Source organism: Arvicanthis niloticus, chromosome 2, assembly GCF_011762505.2.
Source record: "Arvicanthis niloticus isolate mArvNil1 chromosome 2, mArvNil1.pat.X, whole genome shotgun sequence".
Taxonomy (NCBI): domain Eukaryota; kingdom Metazoa; phylum Chordata; class Mammalia; order Rodentia; family Muridae; genus Arvicanthis; species Arvicanthis niloticus.
Genome location: NC_047659.1, coordinates 101,422,755 through 101,440,731, shown reverse-complemented (window position 1 = coordinate 101,440,731; position 17,977 = coordinate 101,422,755). Strand labels below are relative to the sequence as shown.

At 46.8% G+C, this 17,977-nt stretch overlaps 1 protein-coding gene across 2 annotated transcripts; it reads left to right on the top strand.

The window, feature by feature from the left end:
* The first annotated feature begins 2,525 nt into the window (after positions 1-2,525).
* Ddrgk1 (DDRGK domain containing 1) lies at positions 2,526-13,662 on the top strand. Of its 2 annotated transcripts, XM_034495717.2 has the most exons (9): positions 2,526-2,689; positions 3,655-3,861; positions 4,996-5,108; positions 5,339-5,440; positions 8,600-8,722; positions 9,042-9,080; positions 12,059-12,115; positions 12,887-12,935; positions 13,300-13,662. In XM_034495717.2, exons 1-9 carry the CDS (start codon positions 2,599-2,601, stop codon positions 13,464-13,466), a joined length of 948 nt encoding a protein of 315 aa, XP_034351608.1. In that variant the 5' UTR covers positions 2,526-2,598; the 3' UTR covers positions 13,467-13,662. The 2 variants fall into 2 exon arrangements, with proteins under 2 accessions (XP_034351608.1, XP_076785874.1); XM_076929759.1 differs by lacking the exons at positions 12,887-12,935; positions 13,300-13,662 and having other exon boundaries at positions 10,686-12,098.
* Positions 13,663-17,977: the final 4,315 nt, after the last annotated feature.

Below are 17,977 nucleotides of genomic sequence, written 5' to 3'. Positions count from 1 at the left end.
CTCAGGGACTTCGGGAACTCAGGCAAGCACTGTACCACTGAGCCACATACCCAGCCCACTAGTGAATTTTCCTTAAACTCTAGAACTGTCCTTACAGAGTAGCCAAAGCTATATTCTCTACAAATCTTTGCTCAGTGACCTTAATATTGTTTGTCACAGAATTCAGAAGCTTTGCTGAATACTGTGTCTTTGGAGGTCATAGTTTCCCCTTCACTGGCCCCCAATGATGTTTTTTTTTTTTTTTTTTTTTTTTTTTTTTTTTTTTTTTTTTTTTTTTTTTTGAGGACTGGTGGTTCATTAGAGTTGATTGGGAAAGGCTGGGCTGAGTAGCATGGCCCTTCCTGCATGGCACTCGTCTCCCTCCTCCATGAAGTTAAAGGGAATCCTCAGAAGAGTAGAGAAGTAGAGGTTTTTAAAGCAAAGGTGACTTCTTGGATGTTAAATACCTCAGCTCCAGTCTCTCCCTGGGAGGAGCTTGTCATGGGCTTAGATATAAGCATTGACAGATACCATGTAGTATGGTCAATGAAGTCAATAATCCCCAGATAATACATTCCGAGCAGTTTGGTTCCTAGAACCTAGGTTAGGGCAGTGAATGATTGAAGAAAAGACAAACACATACAAAAGGAAGCTGGAATCAAGTGGGGTTCTCTGATACCTTTACCCAGAACCTCAACATTGTTTGATCTGCAAATGGTAACTTTGTATTAGTAACGAACAGATCATTGACGTATTACTTTAAATCAGTATTTAGAAAATCAAAGTATTTGTTCAGTGGTTATAGACAGAAATATAAAAATATGTGCCAAAATGCTTGGGTTTTTTTTTTTTTTTCTTTTTTTTTTTTCTTTTTTTTTTTTTTTGGTTTTTCAAGACAGGGTTTCTCTGTATAGCCTTGGCTGTCCTGGAACTCACTCGGTAGACCAGGCTGGCCTCGAACTCAGAAATCTGCCTGCCTCTACCTCCCAAGTGCTGGGATTAAAGGCATGCGCCACCACCGCCCGGCTCATTTTTGGTTTTTCAAGACAGGTATAGTCCTGGCTGTCCTGGAACTCTCTCTCTCTCTCTCTGTAGACCAGGCTGGTCTTGAACTCAGAGATTCATTTGTAAAGGCATGTACCCATCACTGCCCAGCTTTATTTTTCAAACTTACACACACAAAAAATACTCTAGGAAATTATTATGAACCCTTAATACACACAAACTTTCAATAATTAACATTTATTTTTATTATATTTATCCTGATGTTTTTACTTTTTTAAAATTTAATTTTAATGTTGGGTGGAGAGATGGTTCCATGATTGAGTGCTTACTGTTCTTGTGGAGGACCCAGATTGCTTCCTCTTCTGACCTCCTTTAGGACCTGGTGTGTGTGTGTGTGTGTGTGTGTGTGTGTGTGTGTGTGTATAATTACTCACATGTAAAATAACATTTGTTAAGAATGCAGGAGCCCAAAACATCTGTGGTGCCACATGCCTTTAATTGTAACGAAGGCAGAGGCAGGTAGATCCCTCTGAGTTTGTGGCCAACCTTGTCTACATACTGAGTTTTAGGCCAGGCAGAGCTATATGATGTAACCTCAAAGAAACAAAACAAAACAACCTACTCACAAAAGATGAAGGAGCATCTGGACATCAAGGTGCACACCCGAACTCCCAGATAATCTAAGCACTTGGGAGACAAAAGTAAAAGGATCAGTTGACAGTCATTGTCTTTTATACACCAAGTGTACACCATGTGTGAGGCCAGCCTAGGCTACCAGAGACCCCGTCTCAGAACAAAATCAAACAACTAAAGTAGGGGCCTAGGCTGAGATAAAATTCCAGGAAAGCCTTAGCCTGCAAGCAATATGGGTCTAAGTCTTCAAATATACAGAACGAACGTAGGTGTTAGAGATAAAAGTAGTACAGTACGTGTCTGACACCTAGGCCTTAGATTTATCAATACTGAGAAACAAACTACAAAATATTCAAAATTTACAGAAAGTAATGAAATAGATAGCTAAGTTGCAGCATTAGTAAGATATTCGCATACACGTTGTCATTTTTCAGTGCTCCAAATTAAACTAAGGTCCTTGGCCATGCGTCTTCTACTACTAATCTACAACGCCAGCTTAACTCCTTACTTACCCACCCCACTATTTTCGTTTTTTTCTTTCTTTTTCTCTTAAACACTTATTTTACATGTATGAGCGTTTTGTGGTCATGCATATCTGTGTACAACGTGCGTGCCTGGGGCATGAGGAGGTTTGAAGAGGATTTTGGGTCCCCTGGAATTGAGTCACAGAAGGTTGCAAGCCACTATGTGGGTGCTGCAAACCGAACCCTGACCCACTGGAAGAGCAGCCAGCGTTCTTAACTGCAGACTGGCCTCCATGTCGCCATATAGCCAGAGACCTTGAAATGCTGGTCTCCAGATATCCACTTCCCGAGCACAGGGGTGACAGGCAGGGGACTCCGAAGCTAACCTAGGCCCAGGTCAAGCCCAGGGCGGGGGCGGAGCTCAGCGAGCAGCGGGGCAGGGCGGACGGTAGTGGGCGGGGCCTGGCGATCCGGGTCCCGCAGGCGCGCTGGCTGCGCGGCCAGGCTGGCTGTCGTCATGGTGGGGCCCTGGGTGTATCTGGCGGCGGCGGTTTTGCTCATCGGCCTGATCGTCTTCCTGACTCGTAGCCGGGGTCGTGCGGCAGCAGGTAGGAGGTGCCGCCGTCCCAGGGCCGAGGAATCCGTTTTTCAGATTTCCTGGGCTTTAGTAGGCCGTCCCGTCGTGACTCGTGCGCATGCACTGACGTGTTTTCCTGTGCTTACGAGAAGCTCGTACGCTGGCCGGAGACAGCTTTGCGCACGCGCCTAGGGATACATTCGGAATTAGTGCTGAGACCAGTGCTGGGGTCGCAACCTAGGCACCAAGCCTGCCTTTCTACACTGCACCAATAGGAGAGGCTGCCCGTTTTCTAACTCTCCCAGTATGTTCTGCTTACGAGGGAGGGCTGGGCAGCCTCAGGAAACTCTGAAGGTATCTCCCGCCAAAGAGGGCACCCATAGTGCTCTGCCTCTCCTCCACCAGGATTAGAAGGCCAGGTCATTGGCCTGGTACAAACAGATAATCTGACAGTCTCCCTTACTAGCACTTCATGTATGCGTAGGAGTTTCTATATATCTCTCTGATCCCTGACCCCATAAGCTACTTCAGAACACCTCTGTGTCCCAGGGGCAGAGGAGACAGAAGCTGAGGGAAAGCTGATCGCCAGCAAGTCTTCCAAGGAGGGAGAATTCAGCCCCGACTGTGACATGTAGTCTCTGGTAGGAGTACCCTATAAAATCACAACACAGCGTTAAGCAAGAAGTGCATGTGCTCTTGCAGTGGGCATCCAGTGAGATCTGTAAACCTCAGCGCGAGAGTATTCTCATAGGTCACCTGAAAGTGGGTTGAGTTCAAAAGATGAAGGTATTAAAGGAGGTAGTATATGAGAAATGAGCATCAGACCAAGGTGTGAGTAAAAAAAAATGCCTTGACAAACCTAAGTGAGGACATTGTGCTGTGGGCGCAGTCGTCTGAAGGGGGTTGAGCAGGGGAGGATGAGACTCCCAAGAGGCTGTTCCTCCCTATCTGGAGGATAGGCTACTTGACAGTGTTATGGTACCTCCCTCCCCAAAGCTGATGGAGAACCACTGCACAATGAGGAAGAGAGGGCAGGAGCAGGCCAGGTAGCCCAGTCATGGCCCCAGGAGTCGGAAGAGCAGAGAACTGGAAGCAGGCCCCGGCGTCGGAGGGACTTGGGCAGCCGTCTACAGGCCCAGCGTCGAGCCCAGCGAGCGGCCTGGGAAGAAGTGGATGAGAACGAGGGTGAAACTGTTGTTCCAGGTGAGAGGGCCGAGCCTGGGGGAGAGGCTGAATTAGAGGGGTTAAGAAGTCCCCCAGGCTAGATATTCCCAAGGAGCATGAAGCCAGTGTAGGAAGGACACTCAGTGGCAAGGCTGGAGTCTTGGGCCTGGGCTTTGGTCCTCGAAATCAGCATTTCTTAACCCAATCCCTATTCTATTGGGCGCCTTTTCTTTGATCTTGGTTTAGTGAGATCAGTTGTAACCCTAGAATAAGTGCTTAGAAACAGACATTTCTGTTGACATTTACCTCAACATACCAGATACGGGGATTCTTACAAAAGTCCTCATGATTGTGGGAAAGGATGTGTCTTCTCTAGTACTTGAAACCTGGCTTCAGTATGAAGAAGAGAATTTAAGGGAAATTGGGCTTTTGCTTTGAGCCCTTGGGAGTATTAGCCCCTTTGGCTTAAAAAGAGTCCTCTAGTGGATGTGTGTGCATGATTATAATTCCTGCATTCAGAAGATGGAAACAGGAGCATGGGAAGTTTCAGGCCAGCCTGGCTTATATAGATGTTTCACAAGCAGCACCCACAACAACAAAGGCCCTCTCTTCACCCTGCGTCCTGTCACAGATTTGGGTCATGACTCTGAGGCTCAGGCGTCAGCTTAGCAACTATTTTCAGCTGGCCCTGACGTTAGGGTTATTTTTTTCTGTCTGGCTCTGTTAAGATAAAGGAAGAGTCTTGGTTGAAAGAGTCCAAGACACTCATCAGTTCCTGACTAGAACATACAGGATGTTGGATTTATGGCAGGAATAAGTTTACCCACAAGGCTATCCTTCCCTGGGGGTTTGGCACAGAGACAGAAATTAGGGACTTCTGCAGATACAGACACCTGTGAGCCTCAAACATTCAGGTGTTGCCGTCCTCTTACAGCTGTGCAGTATCAAAAGTCTCATTGTCCTCTTGACCTTCCACCTCTCACCCCCCAATTACATAATGTGAATGTTCTCACACCGGTATGTGTATGCACATTTATGGTAGATGCTTCTAGAAAGCAGGGGTAGGTAAAAACCACCCCTTATGCACTCACCTACCCCTTGAAGAAGGTGACAGGGGGTTATGTAAGTCTTCTCTGTCTCAGGCTTAAATTGTCTTTGTCTGACCATACCCAGCCCAGGAGGAAGAAGGCATTGAGAAGCCAGCAGAAGTTCACCCAACAGGCAAAATTGGAGCCAAGAAGCTACGAAAGCTAGAGGAAAAACAGGCTCGAAAGGCTCAGCGTGAGGCGAGCAAGAGCTGGGGCATAGCTCCAGGGGGTGGGAAAGACCCACTCTCTAGTTCCCATAGCAGACTGCCCTCGGGGTTCCTTTTGTGCTGAGCTGGTGTTTGCTGTCTCCCTGGCTTTGTGTCCTGTAGCCTTAGCCCATGTCCTGGCCCAGGCAATGGCTTTCTTTTGCATTTCTTGGGCAAACTAGCTAGAGGAAGAGGAAATGTGCTATAGAAACGTCTCTCCAGGCGGAGGAGGCTGAACGTGAAGAACGGAGACGCCTAGAGTCCCAACGTGAGGCCGAATGGAAGAAGGAAGAGGAGCGGCTCCGCCTGAAGGAAGAACAGAAGGTAAGATTGACCCTGGACCCTGTTGTCTGGCCCATTATTATCTAGCTCTACTCCCAAATGCCTCCATGCTACAAGATAGTACAAGTACACTTGTACTTGGTGTACTGGGTGTGGTGTGACTCCTGCCTATAATCCCAGCACTTGAGCTGAGGCAGGAGGACAGTCTGGACTAACTGTCTAGCTCCTATCTCCAAAACAAAGGATGGGTCATGGACCCAGCAGAAGGGCCTGCCTCAAAGCATCACCTGCAGAAGCAGCATGGCTTTGAACTGAGGATTTCTTTCTTTTGTTTTCCTCAATTTTATGTGTATCGGGGTAAAAAAGGAACCAGGTATGACAGTACATGCTTTTAATCCCAGCACTTCGGGAGTCAGAGACAGGCCTATCTCTGAGTTCCAGGACAGCCAAGGCTATGTAAAGAGATCCTGTCTCCAAAAAGCAAAACAAAACCTTTTATGTTTATGGGTGTTTTGCCTGCATGTATGTCTGTGCACTGTGTATGTGCCTGGCACCTATAGAGAAACAGAAGAGGGCATCAGAACTGGAATTACAAATAGCTGTGAGCCACCATGTGGGTTCTGGATTAGAACCCAGGTCCTCTGGAAGAGTGACCACTGCTCTTAAGTGCTGAGCTCCTTCCAGCCCAGCGCTAGGGATTCTTGTGAGCATGAGCTATGGGTGCCTAGGCATTTGAGGACTATTGAATGTGGTCAGAGTGTCCAGAACTGAGAAAGCAATGAGGAGCAAAGTAGAGAAGTACGGCAGTTCTAGACCCTGAGGACCCTGAGATTGTCAACAGTTTCAGGAGACAGTGAATCCATTGGGGCCTGACATAGGACTGGGCCTGGAGAACTGGAGCCACTATTGAAAGATGGTTAATGAATTCTTATTTGCCATATTATTCTAGAACCAGGTTTCTAAGAGAGGGGAAAGTGCAAACATTTAGGGTGCATAAAACACGAGGGCCTCTGGTTGGCTTGTCCCAGAACTCTGTATGTCTGGAGGAAGCCTGGCCATGGACACTGGGAAGGGCAGTGAAAGGCATGAACAGAGAACACTCTTTACCTTTGAATAGTGGTCAGTGTCCTGGCTTTCTCCTTGTTTTAGGTTTTTCACATATCGGTACATTTCTCAACAAGAATAATAGCACATTCTTAAATTAAGTGGCACATTTTATTCAGATTCCTTCTTTCCTTCATTCCTTTTTTCCTCCCTCCCTCCCTCCCCCCTCCTTCCCTTCTTTCCTTCCTTCCTTCTTTGTCTCCTTCCTTCTTTTCATTTTTTTTAAAGGCAGCAGATGGCCTTGAACTTGCTGTAGCCAATGATGTCCAGTCCTCCTGGTTCTTCTTCCCAAGTCCTGAGAGTAGAGGCGTGCACCACTATGCCTGCTTTAGATAGGAATTGAACCCAGAGCTTTGTGGACAAAAATCTTACCTACTGAGCTACATGCATCCCCACTGGCCCTAGTATTTTTTTTTTTTTTATTTAATTTAATTTTATGTATATGGTACTTTACCTGCAAATATGCTCAGAGGCCAGAAGAGGGCATCAGTTCCCCTTCAACTGCAGTCAGAGACAGTTGTGAGTCCCTATGTTGGTGCCTGGAATTGAACCCAGGTCCTCTGGAAGAGTAGTCAGGGCTTCTAACCATCTCTCCAGCCCAGGTATTTTTGTTTTGCAGGGTCATATCTAACATACTGTGTTTTGGTTACTTGTCACATCTTCTTAGGCTTCTGTGGGGTTTGATTGTCAGTCAGGTTTTCCTTGTTTATCATCTTATTAGCTTTGAAGGATATTGGAAAACTAGTTTGTAAATTGTAACTTGATTTGGATTGGCTAGTTTTTATTTTTATTTTATTTTATTTTATTTGGTTTTTAGAAAAAAAAATAGGGGCCATTATGTGGGTGCTGACAATCAAACTGGGTCCTCTGCAAGAACAGCTAGTACTCTTAACTGCTGAGTCATCTCTCCAGCCCTGATCTATCTGTCTGTCTGTCTATCTATCTTCCTTTCTTTCTTTCTTTATTTTTTTGTTTGTTTGTTTTGTTTCAGATGGGATTTCTTTGTATAGCCTTGCTGTCCTGGAACTTGCTCTATAGACCAAGCTGGTCTCCAAGTAAACAGATCAAACTCAAGGGATCCTCCTGCCTCTGCTTCCTGAGTGTGGGGACTAAAGGACCACCATACCCTGTTCTGATTTTTATTTTGAATTAATTAATTTGTTTTTTTGAGACAGGGTCTTATTATGTAAAAATAGGCCTAAAGCTCTCTGTAGCCCAGGCTGGCCTTGAACTTGTGCTTTGCTGACTCCACATTTGGAAGCCTGGGATGACTTTATCTGGAGTCATGCTGGGGTTTGCGTTTCGTTGTTGTTTCCTTTGTTCAGTTTTCTTTACCCTCAGGACTGAATATTGAACATAAAGTCTGTGAGTTTCAGGGAAGTGCTCCACTACTGAACTATTACTGTATGCTTTTACTGTTTTCCTCATCTCCTCATACCTGTATGGAAATAAGTCACTGTTCTGCCACAGCTAGGGAGTGAAGAGGTGGGTCAGTGTGAGGGCTCACTGCTCTGTCAGAGGACCAGAGTTTGGATCCCAGCACCCTTACCAAGTGGCACACAAACATTGGCAACCCCAGCCCACTTTTGGCCTCCATGGGGAGAGGGAGGTGAGCAGAGAGACTGGTTGAGCAAAAGGCAAGACAATGTCCTTCTGACCTGCCCTTGATCTGGGCTGCCACCTTCCCGCATCAAGCAAGGCAGTCAGAATAGTTCTTCAGTGAGACTCTCTACTCAGATGATTCAGAAGCTAGATGACAGTGGGCTGGCTGTATGCATGGCTGGTAAGAAACAGTGGGCTGACTATGTGCCAGCTGGTAGGGAGTAGAATCGACTGCTTGTTCAGACCTGGACATGACCAGGAAGAAGTTGTGGCAAGGTTTTCAAGATTTTTTTTCTAAGTTAATCTCCTGAGCAAGGGGACAGGGGAAGGGTCTGGGGAGCATGGCCTGGGTGATGACAGGGCCAGTGAGGAGAGCCTCTGCCTATTGTGAGAAGCACTGTCTGGATTGTATGAGCTTGTGTGCTGCAGACACAAGAACAGATGTGAGTGGGCAGTTGCCCCAAATACCTGCCTCTTCTTTCTCTATGTCCACAGGAAGAGGAAGAGAGAAAGGCTCGGGAGGAGCAGGCCCGGCGGGAGCATGAGGAGTACTTGAAACTGAAGGAGGCCTTCGTGGTAGAAGAAGAAGGTGTTAGCGAAACCATGACTGAGGAGCAGGTGGGCCCGTCACTCCTGGGAAATCTGTGCCACGAGGGTAGTGTTAGGTAGTTAGGTCCGAGGTCACCCACACCACCTTAAACACTTGGGGCTGTGTACTAAGAAATGTGTCCATCAGGTGCCAGTAAGTGTAGGCCCTTGTGACTGTAGCCTTGGTCTCAGCAGAGACCCTTGTCCTGTCGTCCCTTAGTCTGGGAGGTTCTGCCTCTCATGAAAGCAGGTGGTGGAGTGGGAACCCAAGACAGGCTGCAGTCAGGCAGCATGCAGGTGAGCAGGCCTTCAGCCAGGGTTGGAGCTCACTGCTTTCTCTGCCCTTTAGTCTCACAGCTTCCTGACAGAATTCATCAATTACATTAAGGTAAGAGGCTCAGAGAATTCTGGTATTTCCTGCCATGTGAGTATACATGTGTCTATGTATATTTTGTGTATGTTCGCAGCACCGAGGAGGGGTGTCTCATTCAGTCTTGGATCAGCATGGGCATGGGGTCCAGAAGGGCTAGCTACTGGTTCTTGGCCAGGAAGGTCCCTTTTCTTTAGACCTAGAAGGTAGAAAAGGACAGAGGTTTGTGTGGGAGGCTCAAGCCTCCAGTGGCTTCCTAATACTTGATTGACAGTCCCTCTGCTCTTCAGACCCCACGCTCAATGAGTCATCCTGTTTTGAAGTCAATTCACATGTGTTTTCTGTCAGCTCTGTCATGCTGAGGTTCCACTGAATTGGAACAAATGTCCCGTGCTCTGTGGTCCTGACTGGGAGCTTAGGCCTTTTTGAAGAAGTAGAATGGTGTTTTCGTTGTACACCTGAGCAGTCAGCAGTGTCCCTCAATCCATAGCCACTCCATAGGCTGCCCTGATGCTGCTCTGGGTTGCATAAGCACATCCTGATCCGCTTTGCTGCTAAGCAACTTGTCTCCCACAAAGGATGCGAGAAGGGGAGAGGTTTTCAAGTGCGGCTCAGAGGTGCAGAGGCAGCTGAGGGAAGGAGTGCAGAGGGAGCGGGGGCGATACTGGGGGTGGCATCAGGGGCTGCCAAGAAGCTGGGGCTTGCATAATCCTCCCCCACCTCTCCTAAAAGAGAGCAGGGCTTAGATATTGCTCAGCCACATTGAGGGGCTGGGCTCATGTCTGGGGCCCAGAATCCCTAAGAAGGAGAAGCCATAGCATCTTCCAGAGAGTCCTTTTCCCTTAGGTTGTGAGCATTCCCCTTTGATGAAGCCCACACTCCACCCTGGCACTCTACCCTGAGCAGAAGTTTTTACACTGTCCTGTTGAGAACTCACTGTCCCTGCCTATGCAGTGGGGAGCAGCACGGGTCTAAAATACTTCCCTCACGAGGCCTCCCAGGTAGATTTAGGGGTCAGCTTCAGTGTTGCCCTAATTTCTGCAGGGGCCAGAAGAAAGTTCGTAGTTCTGGCTCTTGCTTTTGGTGACTCCCTAGAGATTCTATTCTTGGTGTTCTCCAAACTCTTGAAGCTACCATCTTGGAGGAAGGAAGATGACTTGTGAAGTTCACGCTATCTACCTTCCTCACCCCAAGGGATCTGACCCTTTAGACAGAACTTCAGAGCTGGAGGAAAGTGTCTGTACACAATTCACTTCATGTGAACAGTAAGGATGACTGTTCCACTTTCTGCCATGGCTAGGAATGTCTATTTGTGTAAATACACTTTGACTCTAATAGTGCCTCAGGCTAGCTCCTCAGGAACCAGGCAGCACAGGAGGTGACTCTGGTCCTGCTCTGAGAAGGACTACTGAGATCCTAGTGCCTGGTTTGTTTCATAGGTAGAAGCTGCTGGCCAGATCATTTTGCGCTTTCCTGCTCCCTGGCCCAACTGCCTCTTGATTGTATTCTTCCCAACCCTCCCACCCCCACCCTGCACCCCTGCTTGCACATACGGTTTGGCACTCCAACAAGTCACATGCCATATGTAGCTGAGGAGGTGTCACCATGTCATTACTCCCCCAGCTCATTTGCTGTGGAAGATTCACAGAAATGCAAAGGACCGCCTTCTCTCAAATCACCTGCTATATGTGGCAAAGGTGGGGGCAGACGCGTGCGTGGACCCAGCTGTGACGCCTGGACTGAGCTGCTAGAAGCTCGCTTCTACTAAGGGTGCAAAAGCAGCCATGAGACATGGCCCAGGACCACATAGAGCACTTTTCACTGTTCATGGAGTTACTTTGTGTGTGTGTGTTTGTAGATGTGTGGGTGCTCCTGTGAACCAGTGTGTGCATGGAGATACGCACATATTTGGGGGCCTCGGGTACTGCCCGCCTTTGGTTTTCTTGCAAGGAGGAGAGTAATATGCTTTGTTTCCCTGGCCTGGAATTCATGCAGGCCACACTAGCTGGCCAGTGAGCCACAGTAAACTCCTTGTCTGCCTTTCCAGCAGTAAGGACCCAAGTACACGATGCTACCCATACCCAGCTGCTTGCTTGTTTCTGAGACAGGGTCTCACTCTGTAGACCAGGCTAGTCTTGAGCTCTCAGCGATCCATCTTCCTCTGCCTCCTGAGTGCGTGCACTGCCACTTCCAGCAACACTCAGCTTCTTTAGTGAGTTCCAGGGATTGGACTCAAGTCCTCAGAAGCACATAGGCCATCTTGCCAGCCCTAGTGATAGTTATTTGGCTATTGCAGGTGAGAGAGTGTGAAGAGGCTGAGTGAGAAGTGTGCACCTCTCAGGACTGTGGAGGTCTAGACTGAAGGGTGAGAAGCAAACGCAAGAGAGGAACGAGTCTCTGTGGGCCTTGTATAAGACCCGGGCTGTTCCCATCTGATCTGTGTACGTCTGTTTCACCAGATAGGCCTTTAGCTCTGAGGTAGGAGCTGGCTCTTGTTTGCCGTTCCTGCAAGGTTTTTTTCCTTTAAATGTGTGTGAATGTATGGTCTTGAACTCCTGACCTTCCTGCCTCTACTTGCCAAATACTGAGACTACAGAGAGGCACCACAGCACTTGGCTTAGGTAACCATTTTCTATTTTTAAAAGCTTAAAAACAAAAGACCAACTTTTGGGCTGGCAAGATGGCTCAGCAGGTACTTGCTGTCAAACCTTAAGATCTGAGATTCATACGGTGATTGGATTGTCCTGTGACCTCTCTAAATGTGTGTTGTTTCACATATATGCGCACACACACACACACACACACAATTGATTATTTAGATATATGTTAGTTTAAAGAAATGGTGTATGTGTGTGTGCATGAATGCAGAAGCCAGAAGCCAGCTCTGCATGTTTTCTTAGGTGCCATCCACCTTTTTTTTTTTTAAAGATAGGGCATCTCACTGGCATAGAGCTGGCCAGGTGGTCTCAGCCCCTCCCTCTTCCTTTTGTCTGTAGCAGTCCAAGGTTGTGCTTTTGGAAGATCTGGCTTTCCAGATGGGCCTAAGGACTCAGGTAAGTCCTAGAATGTGGAATATAGCTGCAGGGTCTGTGGCCAGGAGCGAGCAGGGAGCTAGCCTGAAGATGGTAAGTCACAGTGCCCTTTCAGACTGTCCCCAGCCAAGACTGAACAGAGCGTAGGGTTTTCTTTGCACTCCAGGAATTCTGCATTTCTTTTTTTTGTTTGTTTGTTTGTTTTGTTTTTTGGTTTTTTTTTGTTTTGTTTTTCGAGACAGGGCTTCTCTGTGTATCCCTGGCTGTCCTAGAACTCACTCTGTAGACCAGGCTGGCCTCGAACTCAGAAATCTGCCTGCCTCTGCCTCCTAAGTGCTGGGATTAAAGGCGTGTGCCACCACCGCCTGGCTTCTGCATTTCTATAGAGATGAAAAGAACAGGAAAGGAAAAGGAAAGTCAAGTGCCATACTTTAGCCTGCCCTGTGACCAGTGCAGCCCAAATCTAGTTACTTCTTGCAAAAGGTTGTTTTGCAATGAGACATCTCCACTATTCCTCTTCTAGCTGGAAGAAAACTTCCATAGAGGTTTGGCAGATCCAATGATTAGAGCTCCTTCAGTCAAGACTCCCTCTTAGGAGGAGCACAGTCATGGCAGAAACAGCATGCTAGGGAGAGGGTGGTGATGGCTCTGTGGTCAAGACTCCCTCTTAGGAGGAGCACAGTCATGGCAGGAGCCACATGCTAGGGGGAGGAGGGGTGATGGTCTGTGAGCGTGGAAATCACAAGAACAAAACAAAACAAAAACGAGCTCTGAGACTTGGTTTACTTACAGGACACTATAAGCCGCATCCAGGACCTGCTGACGGAGGGGACTCTGACAGGTGAGAATGAGAGCCAGACCTACAAACAGGCCCTAGTCTATGGGGCTGAGTGAGCACAGAGGCTTGCAAACTTGTTCCAAAGGCAGCCTGGCCTCTCCAGGGTGGGAGGGATATGCAGTGAGGGACACTGGGGATTGGACTTAGTCACAAGGAAGACAGAAGCCTCTGTCTAGCTTTGGAGTGAGGAATGGGAAGAAAGGATTTGTATGGCTCACCCACATGGGCTTTGATGTACCCAGGAAGGGCCAGGCTGACAGGAGAACTAAAAGGCCCTAATTCAGTTATAAAGGGATGGATGGGCATTTTCAGGTTAGGTAGGGAAAGCCTGGGAGGACTCAGTCCTACTGTGTGCATGTCCCCACAGGTGTGATTGACGACCGGGGCAAGTTCATCTACATAACCCCAGAGGAACTGGCTGCCGTGGCCAATTTCATCCGACAGCGGGGCCGGGTGTCCATCACTGAGCTTGCCCAGGCCAGCAACTCCCTCATCTCCTGGGGCCAGGACCTCCCTGCCCAGGCTTCAGTCTGACTCCACTCCTTCCTTGAGTGTATCATGTGGCCTACATGCGTTTTCATCCTTCCCTGCCATCTTGGGGCAGGAATGGAATATGACCAGAAAGTTGTGGATTAAAGGCCTGTGAATACTACTGAGCTTCTTGTGTGTAGAAGGCCTGACTTGGGGTCTCAAATAAACAAATAAAATCTAGACCTCAGGGTTGATCTTAGAGGTGCCAGAAGCCCATTCCTATTCTCACAAGAAACCTTTAAATGCATTTATTGTATTTGTTTGTGTTCTGCAAGTCCTGCTCCCTAGGTGAGCCCCTCTTGGGCAGAGAAAAGTGCATATGGGGAGTCTCTCAGGCCATATCTTCTCCAGTTGGTGAGAGAAATCTCACCATCTTATATACAGACCCAGGGATTCTAAGTAAGCTAAGAATCCTGGGGAGAAGAGTTTATGAGAAATGCCAAGGATAGAAACCAGGAGACATAGGTCTCTCTGAAAGGAAGGTCTCAGGAGGAAAGACTGGCCAGCTGCTTATGAGACAGGGAGAGGAGGAAGACCCAGTTGGGCTGGATGTAACAGTTCTGACAGCACATCACATGAACTCAGCCCTGAATCCTAGACAAGAAAAAGTTACAGCTGGTGTGGGTGATTCTACTCACTGCAGGATAAGAGGAACATATGCTCAGAAGTGGGTGTGGGGTGGAAGATGTGTGACTCTTATAGGGTCATTTGCTCTGGTTCCTGTGGGCTGTGCATGCAGTGAGCAGCATACTGAGGATGAAACACATCTTTGAATTATTTGATGTGTATGGGATTTTGGCCTGTGCAGATTTGTGTGCACCATGTGCATGCCTACAGAGTCCAGAAGAGGGCATGAGATCCCCTGGTACAGGAGTTACAGAGGAGTTACAGCCGCCAGGTGGTTGCCTGGTGGGTGCTCTGGAAGAGCAGACAGCTGGTGCTCCTAACCTGAGCCATGTCTCTAGCTCCTTGTTTATTACTTTGGTGTGTGTGTGTTTGAAACAAAATCTCACTAGCTGGGTTGCCTAAGCCATGTCTCTAGCCCCTTGTTTGTGTGTGTGTGTGTGTGTGTGTGTGTGTGTGTGTGTGTGTGTGTGTGTGTTTGAAACAAAATCTCACTAGCTGCCTTGCCTGAGCCATATTTCTAGCCCCTTGTTTGTTACTTTGTGTGTGTGTGTGTGTGTGTGTGTGTGTGTGTGTGTGTGTGTTGAGGCAATATCTCACTAGCTGGCTTGGAGCTCACTGTATAGACTAAGCTGGTCTTGAACTCAGAGATCTATCTAATTCCCAAGTGCTAGAATTAAAGGCATGTACCACATGTACAGTCTCCTTTGTTTGTTTTTTGAGACAGTAAGTACTTGTAGTCAGTAAATAAAGAAAACAAAAGGGCTGCATGCATGTTGGTAAGGCCATTTATAGCCTAGTTTTTGTAAGAGGAAGAAATGCAGATGATCACAGTAAGAGACGGTAGGAGAGGCATAGTTGACAGTAGAGTCATCCTATCAGTGGTTACTTAGTTATACATTAGATCCACTTGTGGAGTTCTTACTCCTTTCCTGCTAGACTACACACAAAGCCAGTTAAAGCAGAATCTTGATATCATCAGAGTACATCAGCAGGAGATTGCCAGCGGCAGCAAAGCTGAAAGCCCGTGGACTACACTGTAAAGACTGGGGCAATGGTTCAGCAGGTAAAAGCACTATCCATGCAAGCCTGTTGACCCAGGTTCAATCCCTGGCACCACATACAAGGTTAGGAATGTTACAATGCATCTGTAATCCCAGGACTCCTGCATTAAGGTGGTAGCAGAGGCTTCAAATTCAGAGTGCTCTGGACTCAGCCTCCCAAGTGCTGGGATTATAGATATGTACGCCATGCTCCTGCCCCCAGCCTTTAATGATTGTCGACATCCTAAAGGCCTATAACGTGTGTGTGTGTGTGTGTGTGTGTGTGTGTGTGTGTGTGTGTGTGTACCACATACATGTAATGCCCATAGAAATTAAATCCCCTGGACCTAGAGTTCCAAAAAGTTTGAGCTGCCATTTGGATTCTAGGAATGAAACTCAGGCTGTCTGGAAGAGCAGTCGTGCTTTTACCCACTGAGCCATCTCCCCAGCCCCACTAAAGGCATATAATCTTTTGTGTATTATGTGTGTTCGTTATCTAGTACTTAATCTGTTAAAGTAATAAACATATTAATCGAACAGTTCATTAAATACTAAGTAGCTAACAGTTCTATAACCTTTACAAATTGCTTTCACAACTAGTCAGCTAAAACTTGAAGAATAAAGTGTGCTGTCGGCACACACCTTTACTCCCATACTGGGAAGGCAGTGTAAGTGGATCTTTGAGTTTGAGGCCAGCCTGGTCTACACAGTGAGTTCAAGAACAGCCCGGCTAAGCAAGTTACTAATTTTTAAACATTAAATGTTTAAGATTTCTAAGTATTTAATTAAAATTTCTCAGGGCTGTGGATACAGCTCATATAGAGTCTCATGTTGGATTTCTAGCACCACACACAAAACGTTAATATTTTAAACACTTGTTTCTGTTTCTAGATAGAGTCTCATGTAACCCAAGCAAATCTAAGCAGCCGAAGGAAACGTTTCATGGTACATTACTTCCCATGTTCTGGTGTGTGGTGCTTTTTGTCTATTGTATTTCAGTGCTGGTCCAATGGTGGCTAGGTTTTCAGCACCCTGGTGGTAGCTTGATCTTACAATCAATCAACAGAGCTAAAACTTTTGTCTATTTTAAACAGGATTTGACTAAGATCTATCCTAAGCTGGCCTTGAACTCTCATAAAGTTCCTGTCTCTGCCTTCCAAACACTGGAATCATTTTACACTACTATACCTGGCTCCATGAACAGATCTTTGACCTTGTAATTTAGTATTAGAGTACTTCAATGTGAGGCCATGCATTTTATCCCCAAAACCTAAAAATAAGAAAGAAGAGATAAAGGGTCCTTTGTCCTAAAGAGCCTTCTTCCTTTCATACTGAGTACAGCGCCAAGAATGAGTACCTAGGTAAGTATTATGTGTTGTACATAAGTGGTACAAGTGTGTGTGTTTGGTTGGGTTTGTTCATTTTGGTGATGGATATCAAACTTGATGCCTTCGATATACTAAACAGGTACTCTGCCAATATGACCAAATGCATGTACTCAGCCTCCTGGGTGTTAGGATTGGAGGCATGAGCCACTACATTGGCAATGTCATGTGGTCGGCACTCTGTCTGTCTTGTCTGTCTGTCTGTCATACTTGAGGCCAGTGATATCCCATGGAGTGTGAGGCAGTTGTGAGTTGCCAGATATGGGTGCTGGGAACTGAGCTCAGGGCTTCTTCAAGAATAACAGTGTTCCTAACTACCGAGTTCTCTCTCCAGCCCTGTTATTTGTTTGTTTAAAGCTTTAGAGAGAGAGAGAGAGAGTGTGTGTGTGTGTGTGTGTGTGTGTATCATCTGGTTACAGGTATCCATGAAGGGTGTCAGATCATAGGAACTAGATTTATAAGTGTGAGCCACCCAGTGTGAGTGCTGGGAACTAAACCTAGGTCCTCCAGAACAGGACATGCTCTTAACTACTGAGCCATTTCTTCAGCCCTATTTGGTTTTTTGAGACAGGGTCTCTTATGTCCTAGGCAGGCTCTGAACTTGCTATATAACTTAGGTCAACCTTGATCCTTCTGTTTCTATGAAAGTTCTGGGATTAGAGGCATGTGCTACAAGTCTAGTTTATGTGGTGCTAGGGATTGAACCCAAAGCCTTGTGCATGCAGGCAAGCACTGTGCTGAGATACATCCCAGCCCTTTTTGTTTGTTCATTCTGTCTGCCTAGTCTATGCATCCCTGGAACTCACTATGTAGAGTATACTGGCTGCCTTAGTCACTTTCGTATTGCTGTGTGAAGAGACACCATGACCAAGACAACTTGTATAAAGGAAAGCATTTAATTGGGGGCTTGCTTACAGTTTCAGAGGGTTAGTTTCTTACCATCATGGTAGGGAGCATGGCAACAGGCAGGAAGGCACTGGAGTAGTAGTTGAGAGCTCTACATCCTAATGGCAGTCAGCGGGCAGAGACAGACAGGCAGACACTGGGCCTGGGGTGACATACCTCCTCCAACGAGGTCACACCTAATCACTAATATCAGCTGGAGACTAAGCATACAAATATATGAGCCTGTGGGAGTCAATTTCAGTTAAAACACCACAGTAACCATGAACTTTTGATCTTGCCTGTGCCTCTCAAATGCTGGCTGCCTTAATGTCCTTCTATTTTGTGCATATTGCCTCATATCAAAATAGACTGGATTAGCAAATATGAATTCCTAAGTGAGGTCATATTGCCCATAATCATCAGGAAATTGATTCCACAACTCAGTTACTGCCCTTACTGGGTGACAGCAACTGAGGAGAAGAGACACTGGCATGGCAAAGTGAAAGACAGAGGCAGATAATAAAAGTTTCATTAAGTCATCACCAAGTATGTCTATAATAATTATGTAAAACAAGTG